This window comes from Pelophylax lessonae (genome assembly GCF_965119305.1).
Source record: "Pelophylax lessonae genome assembly, chromosome: 4".
NCBI classification, from domain to species: Eukaryota; Metazoa; Chordata; class Amphibia; order Anura; family Ranidae; genus Pelophylax; species Pelophylax lessonae.
In genome coordinates, this window is record NC_138771.1 from 565,649,053 (window position 1) to 565,663,570 (window position 14,518).

At 41.9% G+C, this 14,518-nt stretch overlaps 1 protein-coding gene across 1 annotated transcript; it reads left to right on the forward strand.

Annotated features, from left to right (window-relative positions):
• The first annotated feature begins 530 nt into the window (after positions 1-530).
• Positions 531-12,107, forward strand: NPM2 (nucleophosmin/nucleoplasmin 2). Its single transcript, XM_082257009.1, has 9 exons — positions 531-536; positions 2,416-2,485; positions 5,978-6,063; positions 6,324-6,446; positions 6,524-6,617; positions 7,905-8,035; positions 10,353-10,381; positions 10,531-10,564; positions 12,054-12,107. Exons 2-9 carry the CDS (start codon positions 2,428-2,430, stop codon positions 12,093-12,095), a joined length of 597 nt encoding a protein of 198 aa, XP_082113135.1. The 5' UTR covers positions 531-536; positions 2,416-2,427; the 3' UTR covers positions 12,096-12,107.
• Positions 12,108-14,518: the final 2,411 nt, after the last annotated feature.

Sequence of the window (14,518 nt, forward strand, 5' to 3'; positions counted from 1 at the left end):
ATGGGTCAAAAACGCATTTGTAAAAACGCAAAATGCACCGCAAAAAGCACTGCAGAAACAGATCGAATTTATCTTCAGAGGTCTAATGGCGTCCATTTCTCAATGGGTCAGGGCTGTTTTGGTAGCAAAAGGGGGACTTACTGAATATTAGGTGGGTGGTCATAATGTTATGACTGATCAATTCAACTGTATCTTAAAAAATGATAGAAATGTGCAATTCAGATTGTATCAGTTGTAGCAAAGGAACATGTGTCGTTGAAATGCTCTGCACTGCTTTCAGTAAAACTGCCTTTTTCTTTATTGATCCCCAAAAGCAGTAGTTGAGGGCACTTTGTTGTAGCGGGCACAGGCTGATACAAGGAGTGTGGGTAAGCACACTTATAAATGGCTCTTTATCTAAACCCCAAAGGCCAGAGAATCTCCCACACAAAGGGTTAAGTATTTCATGGTCATCATTAATCTCAGGTGCAAGCCTTCCCTTATAAATAGCAGGGCAGTAGGCATCTTCCAGTACTCCTGCAGCTCTGGAAGTAAAGGTCTGTTGGGTGGGAATGGGCAATTGGGGGTGGGAAGATGGTTGAGGTATTATTTTGGGTGGGTGTTTGTGGGTTTTCACAGTACTGTGGCTTGAATGCTTGTTTATTATCTCTAATTATATGCTCATGATTAGTGGTGTGTATCAATAGAATGGTGTTGCATAGAGCCAATGTTCTTTTAATTGCCACCTTATTAGGCTGATAGAAGTTGTCATATGTGACCATAAACCTACCTATTTAAACCATTATACTGGAAGCAGTATGGAATTGGAGCATGGCAGCTTTCATTCCATAACCTCTTAATCCACAAGCGGCTTTGTTATAGTGTATTTTATATAAGGGCCTGTATGTAGTCATGCTGTTGAAAGCTATCCAAAGCCAATTTCTCTTCCCCCCCCCCCCCACAAACTTTAATCTGTCTCCTTAGGAGATGCACTTTTTCCTGGTGATCCCTTAATTTTAATCAATGGCTGGATGTGAATGACCATTTGCATTGGTTTCTCTCATCCGTCTAGGTGTCCAAATGGTGGGGTCAAATTTTGTTATTTCAAACCTAGACATGATCAGAGGCAAGTCCATCAAAATCGGGCTGCTTCTAGTTCTAATTAGGGTTTGGAAAGCTGCATAAATGAACAGTCACTGATGTCACAAGTGTGTTTTTCCATTCTGTATGTTTAACAAACTGTAAAGGCTGATGTCTTAGGCCAACCAGCCTGACCACTGCACTAATTGTGGATAGGTTTCCTTTCTTAAAGGGGTAACTCCACTTTTGTTGGGGGGGGGGGGGTGGAGATGTAGTGTATACTATTGCAACACAAATTGTTTAATTTTAATTACCTTTCCAATTTCCTGAAAATGCAATATGGCGAGCTGGTCTGTACATAGAATGTGTACTGACAACTCCCCAGAAACATAATTTCTTGCTTTTGTTTGGCTCACCAATTTTCCCAGAAGTCTGCACTAAGATAGAAGTCAGAAATTGGGCATCCCCCTGTAACAAATGTTTTTTTGGGTAAGATATTCACAATAGGCACATGTCTAAAGAAATTCAGACCCTGCAACTTTCCTCATTAGAGCCCTGCAGCTGCCACAGCTGATAGGTAATTATGAAACCACTCCCATTAGACTGACTCAGCACAGATGAAACAAACGGGGATTTCTTCTGAATAACTAAAGGTAGAAATCTGCAACAAAGTTTGTTAATATCCCTTCAATGTACAAAGATCACCCAGAGGAAAATGTCCTGTGGGTTTTTTTTTTTTTTTTTTTTTGTGCTTTAAGTATTATGATAGTTTGGAAATGCTGCACCACCAAATACAAGAAGAACAGAATACATAGATACTTGTACCTTGCCAACCATATGGGGTTGTTTTACTAAAACTGGAGTGCAAATCTGGTGCAGCTGTGCATGGTAGCCAATTAGTTAACTTCAGCTTGTTCCATTGAGAAAGAGATAGGAATCTGATTTTATATGCAGAGCTGCCCCATATTTTGCACTCTATAGAGTTTTAGTAAATCCCCCCCCTGCATATGGGTGCCTTCCAGGAGTGGGGGGGGGGGAGCCATCACTCGGCAGTATGTATCTACAAATCACAATGGGAGTAGAAGGCAGGTTTGGAGGGGACATATTGTACAGAGGCAGAAGCATTTTGACTATAGGTTGTGCATAATGGGCATGGTTGCCATCTGGCTCTTGTATCTTAACTATGCAGATCTAATTTCCTCGTTCACTCCGCTTGGGAGTTTTGGTGGGTGTTGCAGCTAACCATGTGCTTTACAATATAAAAATGTGTGGGATTTAGGCACCAAAATTCCAGAGATGCGTTTTAGGTGGTTAGTCTCCAGCAGTCATGCTTAAGTGTCTTTTGTTCATTTTTAGAGTGGTATCAAGATGGATTCTACAATTAGTAACACCAGCAAGTTGGACAAACCAGTGTCTCTCATATGGGGTAAGTGGAAAACTGATGCTATTTCATGGTAGTAATAGGTAATCTGCTCAAAACGGTAATTATGAAATTCATTTTTTTGGGGGCTATTGTTTTACACATGGAAACTTGACCAGAACTGGAAAAGTTGCAAAGTCATGCTGTAAATTAAAACTGATCTAGTAAATGATTGAATTGTGGGGGGGGGAAGCCCAATGGATTCCCTACTTCCTGTTGCCATGGGATGTAAAGGTAAACCTTCCCACTGTACCTTTTTGGAGACACCCCCCCCCCCCCAATGGGACACACTTGGCAAAAGAAATGACAGGGGTTATAACTTTCCCTTTATCCAAAATGAAGTCTTGCTAGTGTCACTTAAAGTTGTAGTGTATCTCACTCTGGTGGAGCCATGAGAAACCTAGAAGCAGTACTACTCAAAGTGTTTCACTGAAATTGACACCATTCATCTCATTGCACATTGGCTATTTATGCAGATACTGGGTTTCTTCTCATAGGAATGACTATTTTTTGACACTTTGGGGGTTTGAAGCTGAATTTTCCCAAAATGAAGTTTAGCTTATTTCCCCTGTCATCCCTATCCTATTGAGGTGTTTTTTTTTTTTTTGTGGGGGGGTTGGTACCTGGCTTTGATGGGTGCCCACTTCCACTTCAACTGTCTAGGCGAGCAAAGCTACGTCCTGCCCACTACTGAGACATGTCACAGGTCCCTGCAGGCAGCACAATTTTTAGTGCAGCTCACACATGCACAGTGATGAGCCAGCTGTGAAGCTGCAAGGATCCCAATTGGCTTCCCGCAGTAAACATGCTGGCTTCTGGAACTCAAAAAACAGAATTGCTGGCATGGGTAAGGAAGAATGGCACTGGATCCCTGGACCGGAAACTGTCCTTTAAGTCAGTAGCTATTGTATTTGTAGCTGACTTGTATTACAAACTGAAGCTCCTCAATTACTCTAAAACTACCATAGTCACCAGATTGCAAACACTTATTTTACAGGATTTGTATGGTGCCAGCAATTGGTAGCGCTTCATAAAATTTTTTGGCATAGTTTCAGCTAACGAATACATGTTGCACAGGACTGTCTGGGCTATGGAAGGGGTGAAGGTTTATCACTAGAAAGGCAAAATCCCAGCTTGTGTAGTGACAAAATGCTTACACTTGTCTAGTGGAAGGGTTCTTCAATTTTTAATCCAGGTACTCAAATTATAAAATGCTGTACTGCATACCTCCCAGCTTTCTGAAATGGAAGGATGCCTTTTAGCATTCAGCATGTAGGCAAAGTACAGTCTTGCCACAGCCCTGGTACATGAGCCACAAAGATCTATTCTACAGAAAATGATTGCCTAAACCACATGTTTTTGTTCCCTTTTGCTTTTTATATTGGCTTTTCAAAATGCCAAATGTAGTTGGGTAAAATTTGCAACACTTTTGGTGGTAAAATTGAACATTTTGTATAAAGATGTAGACATCAAAGAGCGATTTTGGTTTCAATTGTCCCACATGAAGGGCAGTTGGAAGCTATGGTACTGGTACCCAAAAAGTAAATTGCCAAAATGCAAGCAAAGGCCAATAACAATGGCCAAATGAGTAAATGGACCGGTTTCCCTTTGCATAGTTCTTGTAAACAAAAGTGGTGGTTTTCATAATAAACAGCTTTAGGTAAAAAGATAGGATTCCAATAGGCACATAAATTCAGGTAAGTCTTACATGTGCACATCAGCAATTGTCAGTGTTGTCCACCACGTAGATGGGGGTAATATGGTAGAACAGCAGGTAGATTAGAAGAGTCAAATGAATGCAGTTCTATTCATTATCGCAATAAATGGGATTTGAATATTTGGTATCCGTCTCCTGAAATGTCTGTACAGTGGGCCTCAGACCTTATTAAAGTCTGTCTTGCACCCTAGTTAACCATATAGTATGTATCGGTAATGGACACTATCAGTGTGCTGTCAGTTGCAACTGAAAACTGCTTGGACAAACTAGGCTAGTCATGTAGCAACCTGTTGCAAACATGTCCATTTCTTAGTTTGGTTCCCTACCAATAGTTGACAAATGCTAGTCTAAATGAGGCTGCCTAATTTATGTGTTGGGGGTATTGCATGATGGCAGTTGAAACTGATTGGGATGCTTGTCGTTGGAGTGGGCATATGCATTATGCTCACTTCTTGACCTAGGCCTTTCAAAATGAGGAAGTTTGCTGAAAGTGGATTTATTTTTCTCTTAAATATGGAACACCTGAATTCATGCACATAAAGCACACTGCTGTTGCATCCAACAATCTCAATCTGTGAACTACAGTTACCTGCTGAGGTTTCCAGGTTGTATTAAAGTAATGCACTGCAAAATGGAAACTCGGCCTGCATATGCAATAAGCAAATTGCTATTTGCCTGCATTTTTTAAAACATTGGGACTGTCAAATTTTAAATACTACTTGGGATAATGCAAGTTGGATATAGATGATCCCAGTTTAACTTAGACTATTTTCTTGAACTGACAATTGTAAGCATTATTTGTAACATGGCAATGGTGGTCTGTACATTCCCAAGCTTAAAGCGGTTGTAAACCCTATTAAAAAAAAAAAAAAAAAAAAAAACCTGCAAGACAAAGGCATAATGAGCTAGTATGCATCGCATACTAGCCCATTATGTGTAACTTGCCTTAAAACGGACCCCCGGACATCGCTGCGGGCGCTGCCATGATCCCTCGCCGTCTCTTCCGGGTTCGGCGGCTCCGGCGCGCTGATTGGCCGGAAGAGACGGTTCCGGCGCGATTGGCCGGAGCCGCGATGATGTCACTCCCGCGCATGCGCGCAGGAGTGATTTTTTTCCGGCAAACATAATTCAAGGTCCCCCCGGACCTTCAGAGCGCGCTCGCATGCACTGTAAATATCTCCTAAACCATGCCGGTTTAGGAGATATTATTTGTACCTACAGGTAAGCCTTATTATAGGCTTACCTGTAGGTAAAAGTGTCAAAAAGCGGGATACTAACGCTTTAAATGTGCTGCTCCTATGTTTCCTTTTTGTAGCATTTTGTTACCCTCAAATTCATATTCCTGATGTGCCTGCTGTACCATGTAATCGTAGAAAAGTTTCCTTTTTTTGCTTCCTTTTGGGTGAAATACCTGGTGAGCTTGCCAGTCCCTCTGCTTTCCTATTGGAAACTGACAACACAAAGCAGGAGCGCACACCATGATCAGTTCTTTAGCTGTGCTGGGAACTTGGCCTGTTCTCCAGTGATCAGACGTGTCCCAACACTCCTCCACTGCACAGCCTTTCACTGGGAAGTGTACTGCTGCTTCTCCTCCCCAGCTCTTATGCATCTGAGACCAGAGGGAATGTGATTGCTCATAAAAAGGGGGGGGGGGTATTTATACACCTATTTTGCCTTTAATTTCTCATTTAAACTGCATAGGTTTAACAAGGTGATTGTAAACAATCACTTTATGTCAAAGGTTTGGGCAGTTGTGTGTAACTTGTGTCTGGCTAATGCAGGGTGTGAGCTGAATGAACAGAACAAGACCTTCACATTTAAAGTGTCCGATGAAGACAAGAGTGAGCATCAGCTGGCGTTAAGGACAGTGAGTATAGCTTTAGTCTTATATTTTCTGCCTTCTGGAAGCATATCCAAAGCCAACTATAGCTTTGTCCAGTTTGTTGATCACTGCACTGGTTCTGCCCTGTAATTACAGAATTACCAGCTGCTTGTTATTTGCCAAGATATAACCCATAGTACTTGGCATCTTAAATTGAAGCGTGTCTGATTAGTCGAACTTCCGATTGGCCAAAATGACAAGCTTTAGGCTTTCGTTTTTATATTGATTCTCAATGTATTTTCTAGGTGTGTCTTGGGAATAATGCAAAAGATGAGTTTCACATAGTAGAAATAGTTCCTCAAGCGGTAGAAGGAAGTGATGCAAAACCGGTTCCTATTGCCACGCTAAAGCCATCTATTCTACCAATGGTGAGCTTCTACTGATGCTGAAAGTATGTTCCAAAATGTTGGCAGGGACATTGAACCCATTATCTTGTCACTTGCAGGCTACCATGATGGGCATTGAGTTGACTCCTCCAGTCACATTCCAGCTGAAGTCTGGATCTGGGCCAGTTTATGTTAGTGGTCAGCATGTCGCATGTGAGTAAAAGCATAATTTAGCATGAAGAGCAAGGTAATTTGCAGACTAACAAACTGGGCAGAATCTAAAACTATGTCTAAGGTCTGCATCAGATTGGATTTTCATAACTGGGAAGAGCATATGTTACAACAGTTGGGACAGCTTGCCAAACAGAGGTTACTGAACAAGTTGGGGAAAAGCCAGTTTGCTCCAGCCATGGCAATGATTTACAGCCAAGTAGAGCTAGGTGTGGAGTAATTAGACCTTCATTGTAGTTGGTAGATCTGCAAAAAGTTTTCAAATGGCCCATTTAATGTATAATTTGCTATATAACATTTTTTGCACCTTCGCGGAGAATAAAGCTACTGGTCATTGCAGCACGCCATTTTATGGCTGTCACTAAGACTACATAAGCACACACAGGACAATAGAGCTATTGTCACAACACTTTTTGCTACTTGCAGGTAACAATCCTACATGCTTCTATTTTAACAGTAGAATAATCAATATGCCAGGAACTTTAAGTAGAGCTGAACAATTAAAATCTTGCCTTGTGTTTGATCTAAAGTAATATAAAGAACCTTTAAGGTCAGGATGTAGGCTCCCATTGCTCCAAGCTCCTTAAATACTAGTCATAGGTGGGCTCTAGTTCCAGTACTCTACATCAGTGGTCCTCGGGGCCCACTAACAGGCCAGGTTTGCAAGATAACTGAAATGCATCACAGGTGATATCATTTGCTGCTCAGTGATTGCAGTATTCTAGTCTGCATCTCCCCAAGGCAATACTTAAAATCTGGCCTGTTAGTGGGCCCTGAGTTGAGGACCACTGCTCTACATCACTGACCCAAAACAAGGCGTCAGATTGGGCACTCTGACTCTACATGCTACATGCTTGTTTTGAGTCTGGTGCCAAAGGTAGCTGGTTAACTGGCAATAGCTGTACATAATCTTTCCTGTTTAGCTTGGGTAAATGGCATGACTAATTATAAAAAGTTGTCACAAGACACTATTGGGAGTATCTTTAAGCTGATGCACTTGGTTGAAGCAAGAGGAATAAAAATTAAGGTGGGCAGAATAGAACTCCAGTGCTGTCTAACTGGTTTAGCAATTCAGAAATGGGTCCAACCCCCCCACATGTCCTGCCCAAATACTCAGCCAGCATCCCTGCCGCTGGTCTTGCCTAGAGTGCTAAATAGTCTCTTGATGGCAGGTAACTGTTTTCTTTTTTACAATGAGGATCACTAAAAGTTTCTTCTTAATCCTAGTAACTAGGTATGCCACAGTAAAACCTTTTTGTGCACCTTTAGTGGAAGCTGACTACTCCTGGGCAGAGGAAGAGGTTGAGGAAGAGGTGGAAGAGGAAGAAGAGGAAGATCCAGAATCCCCTCCAAAAGCTGTAAAGAGGCCAGCAGCTTCCAAGAAGGCAGGACAGGCAAAGGTATATATTTTTTGTTTTTTTTTCCTCTAAAGAAAGCAGATTGGCTTTTATTGGTGTGAGTGGGGTTACAATGCCTATGCCGCAAGACTTTTTTGTGGCATATAAATGAGCTCCATTTACTGACACGGCAGCATAAAGATTCTTGTAATGTTTTCTGCTGAGAAGAGATTTAAAAGCTAGTCACATGACTTAAATAAATCTCCACTGCATTCATGCTTTGTGAATGGCGTGTACAGGGTTAAGCCTAAACTGAATGAAGCTGTACCCGAATCAAAAAAGCATAATCTACAGAATACAAGATGACTGAAACTGCTGGGGGGGGGGGGGGGACATGGGTACTATGTGCCTGCATTTAGAATTTGATAGCTAGATAGATATTCTCTCAAATATATATTTCGCATTGCATTCGGACACAACACGCACAGGACCCTTTTTTGGGTCCACAGCAGAATTTGATCGCATGGTGACTCACACCTATGTGATCAGATTTCATGTCCAAACTGACAGTTCACACTGCAATAGGTAAACTGGTCTGGGGGTGTCATTCACTTTGTATTGACACCCCAGCATTTCGCATATGGCAGTGTGAACTTCACTCTTAGTCATGTTTACCATTATCACCAGAAGTAAAAAAAGATCCCAAATTTTGGGCTGTCCCCAAAACAGGACTGGCAGGGATATCATCTAATGCCAACACTAGTTCTGGTGATCCTGGGACAACCAAGGATTCCCTCTTTAGTAGCTAAAACTGGAAGAGGACATTCGATGAGACAGGAAGTAAAGGAAATTCTCCCCAATGGGACAGGCATGGCTAAAAAAACTTTAGAGTAATACCCTCGATTACTCTACCCAAATTGGAAAAAATAGATTATACATTTTTTTTTTTTTTTCTTAGGCTTGGGTTTGAAGTCTAAAATGCAAAAATAGTTCTTCCATGAAGGTGTGACCTGGGTGGGGATGAATAAAGAATTCTACCATGTATTGCCTGGTTAAAGGCTGATCACCCATCAGCCATTTGAGGACTAAGGCTGGCCATACACTATACAATTTTCTTCAACTTTCCTTTAGATTTACCAAAACCATGTAATATAGGGTCAAACCTAAACACTCTCAATTTGTATGCAGTCAGGCAGGCCCTTGCACTACATAGTTTAAGGTAAATCTAAAGGAAATTGAATAAGAAAATTGTATAGTGTATGGCCAGCCTTAGTGACTGACAAGCAATCTGCTAAGCAGTGAGGGTCATGGCTGGGACTTGAATGGGGGAGTAGATGTTTTGCCTTGGAGTAAATATATTCTAATTCAAGCAAATGTCTTGCTTGTGGGTGATTGTCCAGTCAATGGGATTAAGTGGGCAGCATTTTTTTTTTGAAAGGCAGTCTTGTGCAAGACCTTTTTTGACCTGGTCTCGTACTTGGCACACCTTCAGCAATAATGAGTTCAGCTCCCTATCTGTGCCAGTCTTCCCACCAAGGTGCTGGGCTCTTTAAGACTACTGGAGTTGGCCAGAATTTTGTAAGAAAAGGTTTTAACACTATATGGTCTCTCTTTCCAGCTCTAGGACACTGCATGCTTAGAAGCTAGATCCAGATATCATTTTTTTTATGTTAAGGCAAAATGCAGTTTTCTGGCTGGGACTGTAGGGCTCTGGTTGACTGTCGGAACAGATCAGGAACCGAGAGTCCACTTTATGCAATTTGCCAATATTGTGATAAATAGGAAAAAATAATGGGTTATTAAAGCCATTCACGTGCCTGTTAGGACAATCGCTAATTGGTGGTTTATGTGGGGGTAGGGAACAGGATAATGTCTGGAGTGGTAACCATTTTATATTCCTGAATATAATTGCAGCTTACCAGTTCACACAAACCTATTAAAGGGATCTTAACCAGGATTCACAAATCCCTGCAGTGCTTTTAGCAGATATAAAATGTCCTTTGGAGAGTTGTTTTGCTTTTGCATATCCATGGATGGCACATGTGTTAACTAAATCAAAAGTATGAGATGTAAAATTAGTATCCATAATATAAAACTTTAGTTGAGCTCTCTCAGGCAGAACTTCAAACAACTTTAGAACTCATAGCTATCTTATCAGTCATTAATACTTTCCCTGTTTGGCTTTTATACCACTAGTTTATGTTCTCCCCTCTCAGAGCATCAGCATGTAACAGCATTGTAAACTAAATCTGGTTACTACAATACAGTAGGCTCCTCAAACCTGGCATGGCAGATGTTCTATTTTAATAAAGGGATTTTAGAATGGCTCTTCTGGTGAACTATTAGTAATGTGTGTTTTTTTTTTTTTTTTTTATCTTAGAAGAAGAAAATGGAAAAATCTGAAGAGGAGTAAGTATTAACCGGGGTGCTAGTTGTATGGTCTGGTTTGAGGTTCTTTTCTGCACTTTTGGGATAATTTTGAAGCTTCAATTCACTGTCTCTTTACCTGGATGTTTGTATTCCTATTCTTTGTTTGTAATCCTAAATCTCCCATACAGAAGTTCTGAAGAGGAAGACAGTCCTGCCAAAAAGGTATGTTGGCTGTAAATGGGTCATGATTACTTGTTGCAATGATGCTCTTTATGCAATGGAGAATGGAAGAGATGACATCTAGAAATGTTGAGGGCTGATGTACTAGTGCTGTTTACCTGATATGATGGGCAGTGCCAGAACAAGGCAAAAGTTGAACATGGAATGAGCTTTATGATCTTATTGTGTAGCAGACCACAGACCAGGCTGGTTGAATTATTTCAGCATTTCAGTCTCTTAATTTAGGCAGACCATGTGTTTTTGTAGTCTATTGTTTGTTTAACTTGGATATGACATGAATCTTGGGATGCTTGAAGACACTTGCTGTATAACACTATTGTATTGCCTTTAGGATGCAGGCACACTCAATGTCGGTGACTAACTGCTCAGGGGACCCCATTGCAAATGTTAAACCTGAGCCATTAAACTAGTATGCACACGCTCAAAAGTTGGCAAGGACAGGCTTTGGGATCTTTCAAGCTTGTACTCACTGTGCCCTGGGCACTTGAATGCTTTTTTGCAGTGCCAGCCTGTGCTGTGCCTTAAGGTCAGATCCTTGGACTTCCTGTGACTGATCAGGAACTCTAGATGAGGCCATGTGGGTTCCAGCTAAAGCTAGGGGACCCTCATCCAAACTGCTTTCAGCCCCAGAGGGCCACAGGTGGGTCTTCTCCCACAGGACAAGGACCCTGCTGTTTGAGACCACCTCAACTGCCCCTAGCTTTTTCTGACTGGGTTTGGTAGGAATATGCAAATGAGGGTCTGCTTCTTCCACCCACTAAATTCCTGGAGAATGCCATGAAACAGCAGAGTCTGCCACCAGCAGAACCCAGGATGGCCAAAAGCAATTTAATTTTGCTCCACTGCTACAGGGGAGCCAAAACTAAATTTTGCCTCAGTTTTAGCAACCTAGATAAGAGGGTGCTTCAACTATCATTGATAGCATTTTGTAGCTTATCCTGCCAGAAATCAAGGCAGCGTTCTGCCTCTGCTGCATTGGAATCTTTAACTGTTCACCTGCCCAGTTGCAGCCTACAGAACCATCTGACTGTCATTGGATGCGAGGGAGAATCATCCTAGACCATGTTCTCTGCTGCAGTGGTGTTGGACAAGTGTTACTAGCAGGATAACTGGGTACAAATACAGCCACCACTAAAGACCTGGCAACAAAAGATTTTGATTTGATTACTGGATCTGAATGATGTGCCTAAAAAGATTGGACCACTGAGCTTTTAGACCAGGCTATATAACTTCACTATGTTCTATTCAGTCCAATAGTGCCTGCACTAAGTTGCATGAAGAGCTGCCAGTACCTTTCTTTTTTTTTTATGTACCCTTGTTAGACATGTGTTTAGAATAGTATGTCCAAAAGATTGAAGCAATCTTGATTAACATTGTAAAAAGTTGGAGTAAGATTTCTTTCTGTGAACTGGTAATACTTTAGAATGTGACACTTGCCTTTTAATTTTTTTTTTTTTTTTTTTTCCCCCAGGGCAAAGGAGCAGGAAGAGGAAGGAAGCCCACTAAGAAATGAATGCATCAAGTGAGTATTGCGGTGAAGGGAGAGACTTGGGGCTTGCAGTAATTGTCTTATTCAATAGCTAGTGCAAGCACCTGAGATTTTAAAATGGAGTAATATGGGCTCAAGGGCTGCAAAGAACCCAAAAGGATTAACTGTTAGATTTGGAGGTAATTTACCATCTTTGGGGCTCTTGTAGGGGCAAGAATGTTAAACTTGTATGCATGTGGCTTGCTCTGCAACTCAGTGGTTTAATGGAGGTTTCAAAAGGTAAGTTACTTGCATAATTTGAGTTGGTTATACTTTGGTTTTATGGTCCTTTCTCTAGGATTAAATAAACTTTGCATCTTTTCTTTTACTTTTCTAATTTTACTAGACTTTCCAAGAGCCATAATCTTCTGGAATGAATTAGTTGTCTTGATTTAGCCTGCCATTTTATCAGTGTCTGATATGGTTGTAGGACAAAAGAGGTGGATGCAAGTTGAGAAGTAATAGAGTTGAATATTGCCATTTTGAAACCAATATGACTTGAGTTTCAATGACGCTTGTAGTGTAACCTAAATCTGCTATCTTTTTACAGGTGTTACCTTTGTGTTGTCTCCAGTCTGTATTTAATTGCCCAGATCCATACCTCTCCTATGCCTCACTGCCTGCCACAAACCATGGACTATACAAGAAATTGGGAGGAGATCTGTCTATCTTAAGATCAGTCTAGTATCTCTGTATTTTTTTTTTTTTGGAAACTCATTCTGTAAAATAAAACTTTCTGTAGAATTTGCTTTGGAATTTTTTTACTTTCTAGTGTGTTCTGTGTATATCCTAAAAATCTTTAGTACATTCAAACTTGGTTTGGTAAGACATCATTGTTTAGCATAAATGTTTTAAATTCCCCCTAATTGGACTCATGATAGATGAATATAAAAATGCAGTCTTCTGAAGCCCCGTACACACGTACCGATGGTCGGCATACAAATGTTCCTCTTTTCTCCCCGGGATGTCGGTGTCTGTTGAAAAGTGCAAGGACAGCACAAGAATTTTGTCTGCAGACTTCAGCTGACTGCAGAAGTGATGTCATGTAATGGTTAACTTTCCCTGTGTTTTTAATTTTCTGAGCATGCCCAGTCTTGCAAATCTGCGGTCTGTCGGCCGAATTGTGTACTGACAGGCGAACAATCGTCCGTTCTGGTGTCCGCAGACAAAAATTTTCATGTTTGCAAGAAAGACTTTTGTCCGCGGATTGTGCGCAGACATCTGTCGGAGGCACCATACTAACACGCGTACAATCGGCAGATCTTTCGTCCGCCGACATTTGTATGCCGACGATCGGTACGTGTACGGGCCTTAAGTGATGCACATGTAGCACTATCCCTGTGGGAGCCGCTTGCTTAGGCCTCCCACTCTTTAAACTGCAGCCAGTATATTTTCCTACTCAGCCAGGTGCACTCTCCCACTCATTGTCTCCAATAACCAGTTTAGGTTTGGTGGACCCTGCTGCTTAAGACACCAGCTGGTATCTCCTTTAGCTTACACCCAGTATGCTGACTTCTAGCACCTAGAGGGGGATTTAGCAGCACTGGCCTCTAGGATTCTTTGGGGGGGCCTGTACTCGAAGACCCTGGCAACAAGTTGCCTTAATCTTCGATACTAGATAGGATTTGTGTACATCCTTCCTCAGTCAGCTTCCAGAACCATAGGTTTCAGCTTCAATGTTTCATGCCCTCAGGTTGCCCACTTGAGACCACATGGCAGCCTGTGTTTGAGAGGCAGCAGGCCCCCTCCGACCACCTGTACCTCTCTGTAGAAGACAGAGCCCATGTGCTCATCATATATAGTGGCCCAGCATGCAACAGGACGCCTCCCCTCTTAAAGAGGAAGTAAACCCTCCTCGGGAAGTTGTACCTATAGGTAAGCCTTATCATAGGCTTACCTATAGGTACTGTAAATATCTCCTAAACTTGTACCGTTTAGGAGATATTTACCTTTAATGCAGCCAGTGACGTCACTGGCGCATGCGCTCTGAAGGAACGGCTGATCGTGCCGTTCCTTCAGAGCCCCGTGCCGTGACCGTTGGCTCCCGTGCGCGGGAGTGACGTCACCGCGGCTCCGGCCAATCAGATGGCTGGATGCCGCGATCCCGGAAGACGGGCGACTGAACATGTCGCTCGTCATACAGGTGAGTGAGCGGCACGGCGAGGGCTCGTTCTAAGGTAAGTATTGCATAATGAGCTAGTATGCGATGCATACTAGCTCATTATGTCTTTCTCTTGCAGGTTGTAAAAAAAAAAAAAAAAAAAAAAAAAAAAAAATTTATACGAGTTTACAACCTCTTTAAATGGCTAGTGCTGTATGGATATTCCTGCACTCGTATGCATGGTTTCCACCCACTGTCCCAAGACTTTCCATAGCTGCTAGACCAGTGTGAAACTTTTAAGACTGCA

Bases quoted from the DNA above. Each gene is read 5' to 3' on its own strand.
- NPM2 (XM_082257009.1), top strand. From the start codon at position 2,428: ATGGATTCTACAATTAGTAACACCAGCAAGTTGGACAAACCAGTGTCT. The intron at 2,486-5,977 runs GTAAGTGGAAAA...TGGCTAATGCAG, and splicing joins ACCAGTGTCTCTCATATGGG to GGTGTGAGCTGAATGAACAG. The intron at 10,382-10,530 runs GTAAGTATTAAC...TCTCCCATACAG, and splicing joins ATGGAAAAATCTGAAGAGGA to AAGTTCTGAAGAGGAAGACA.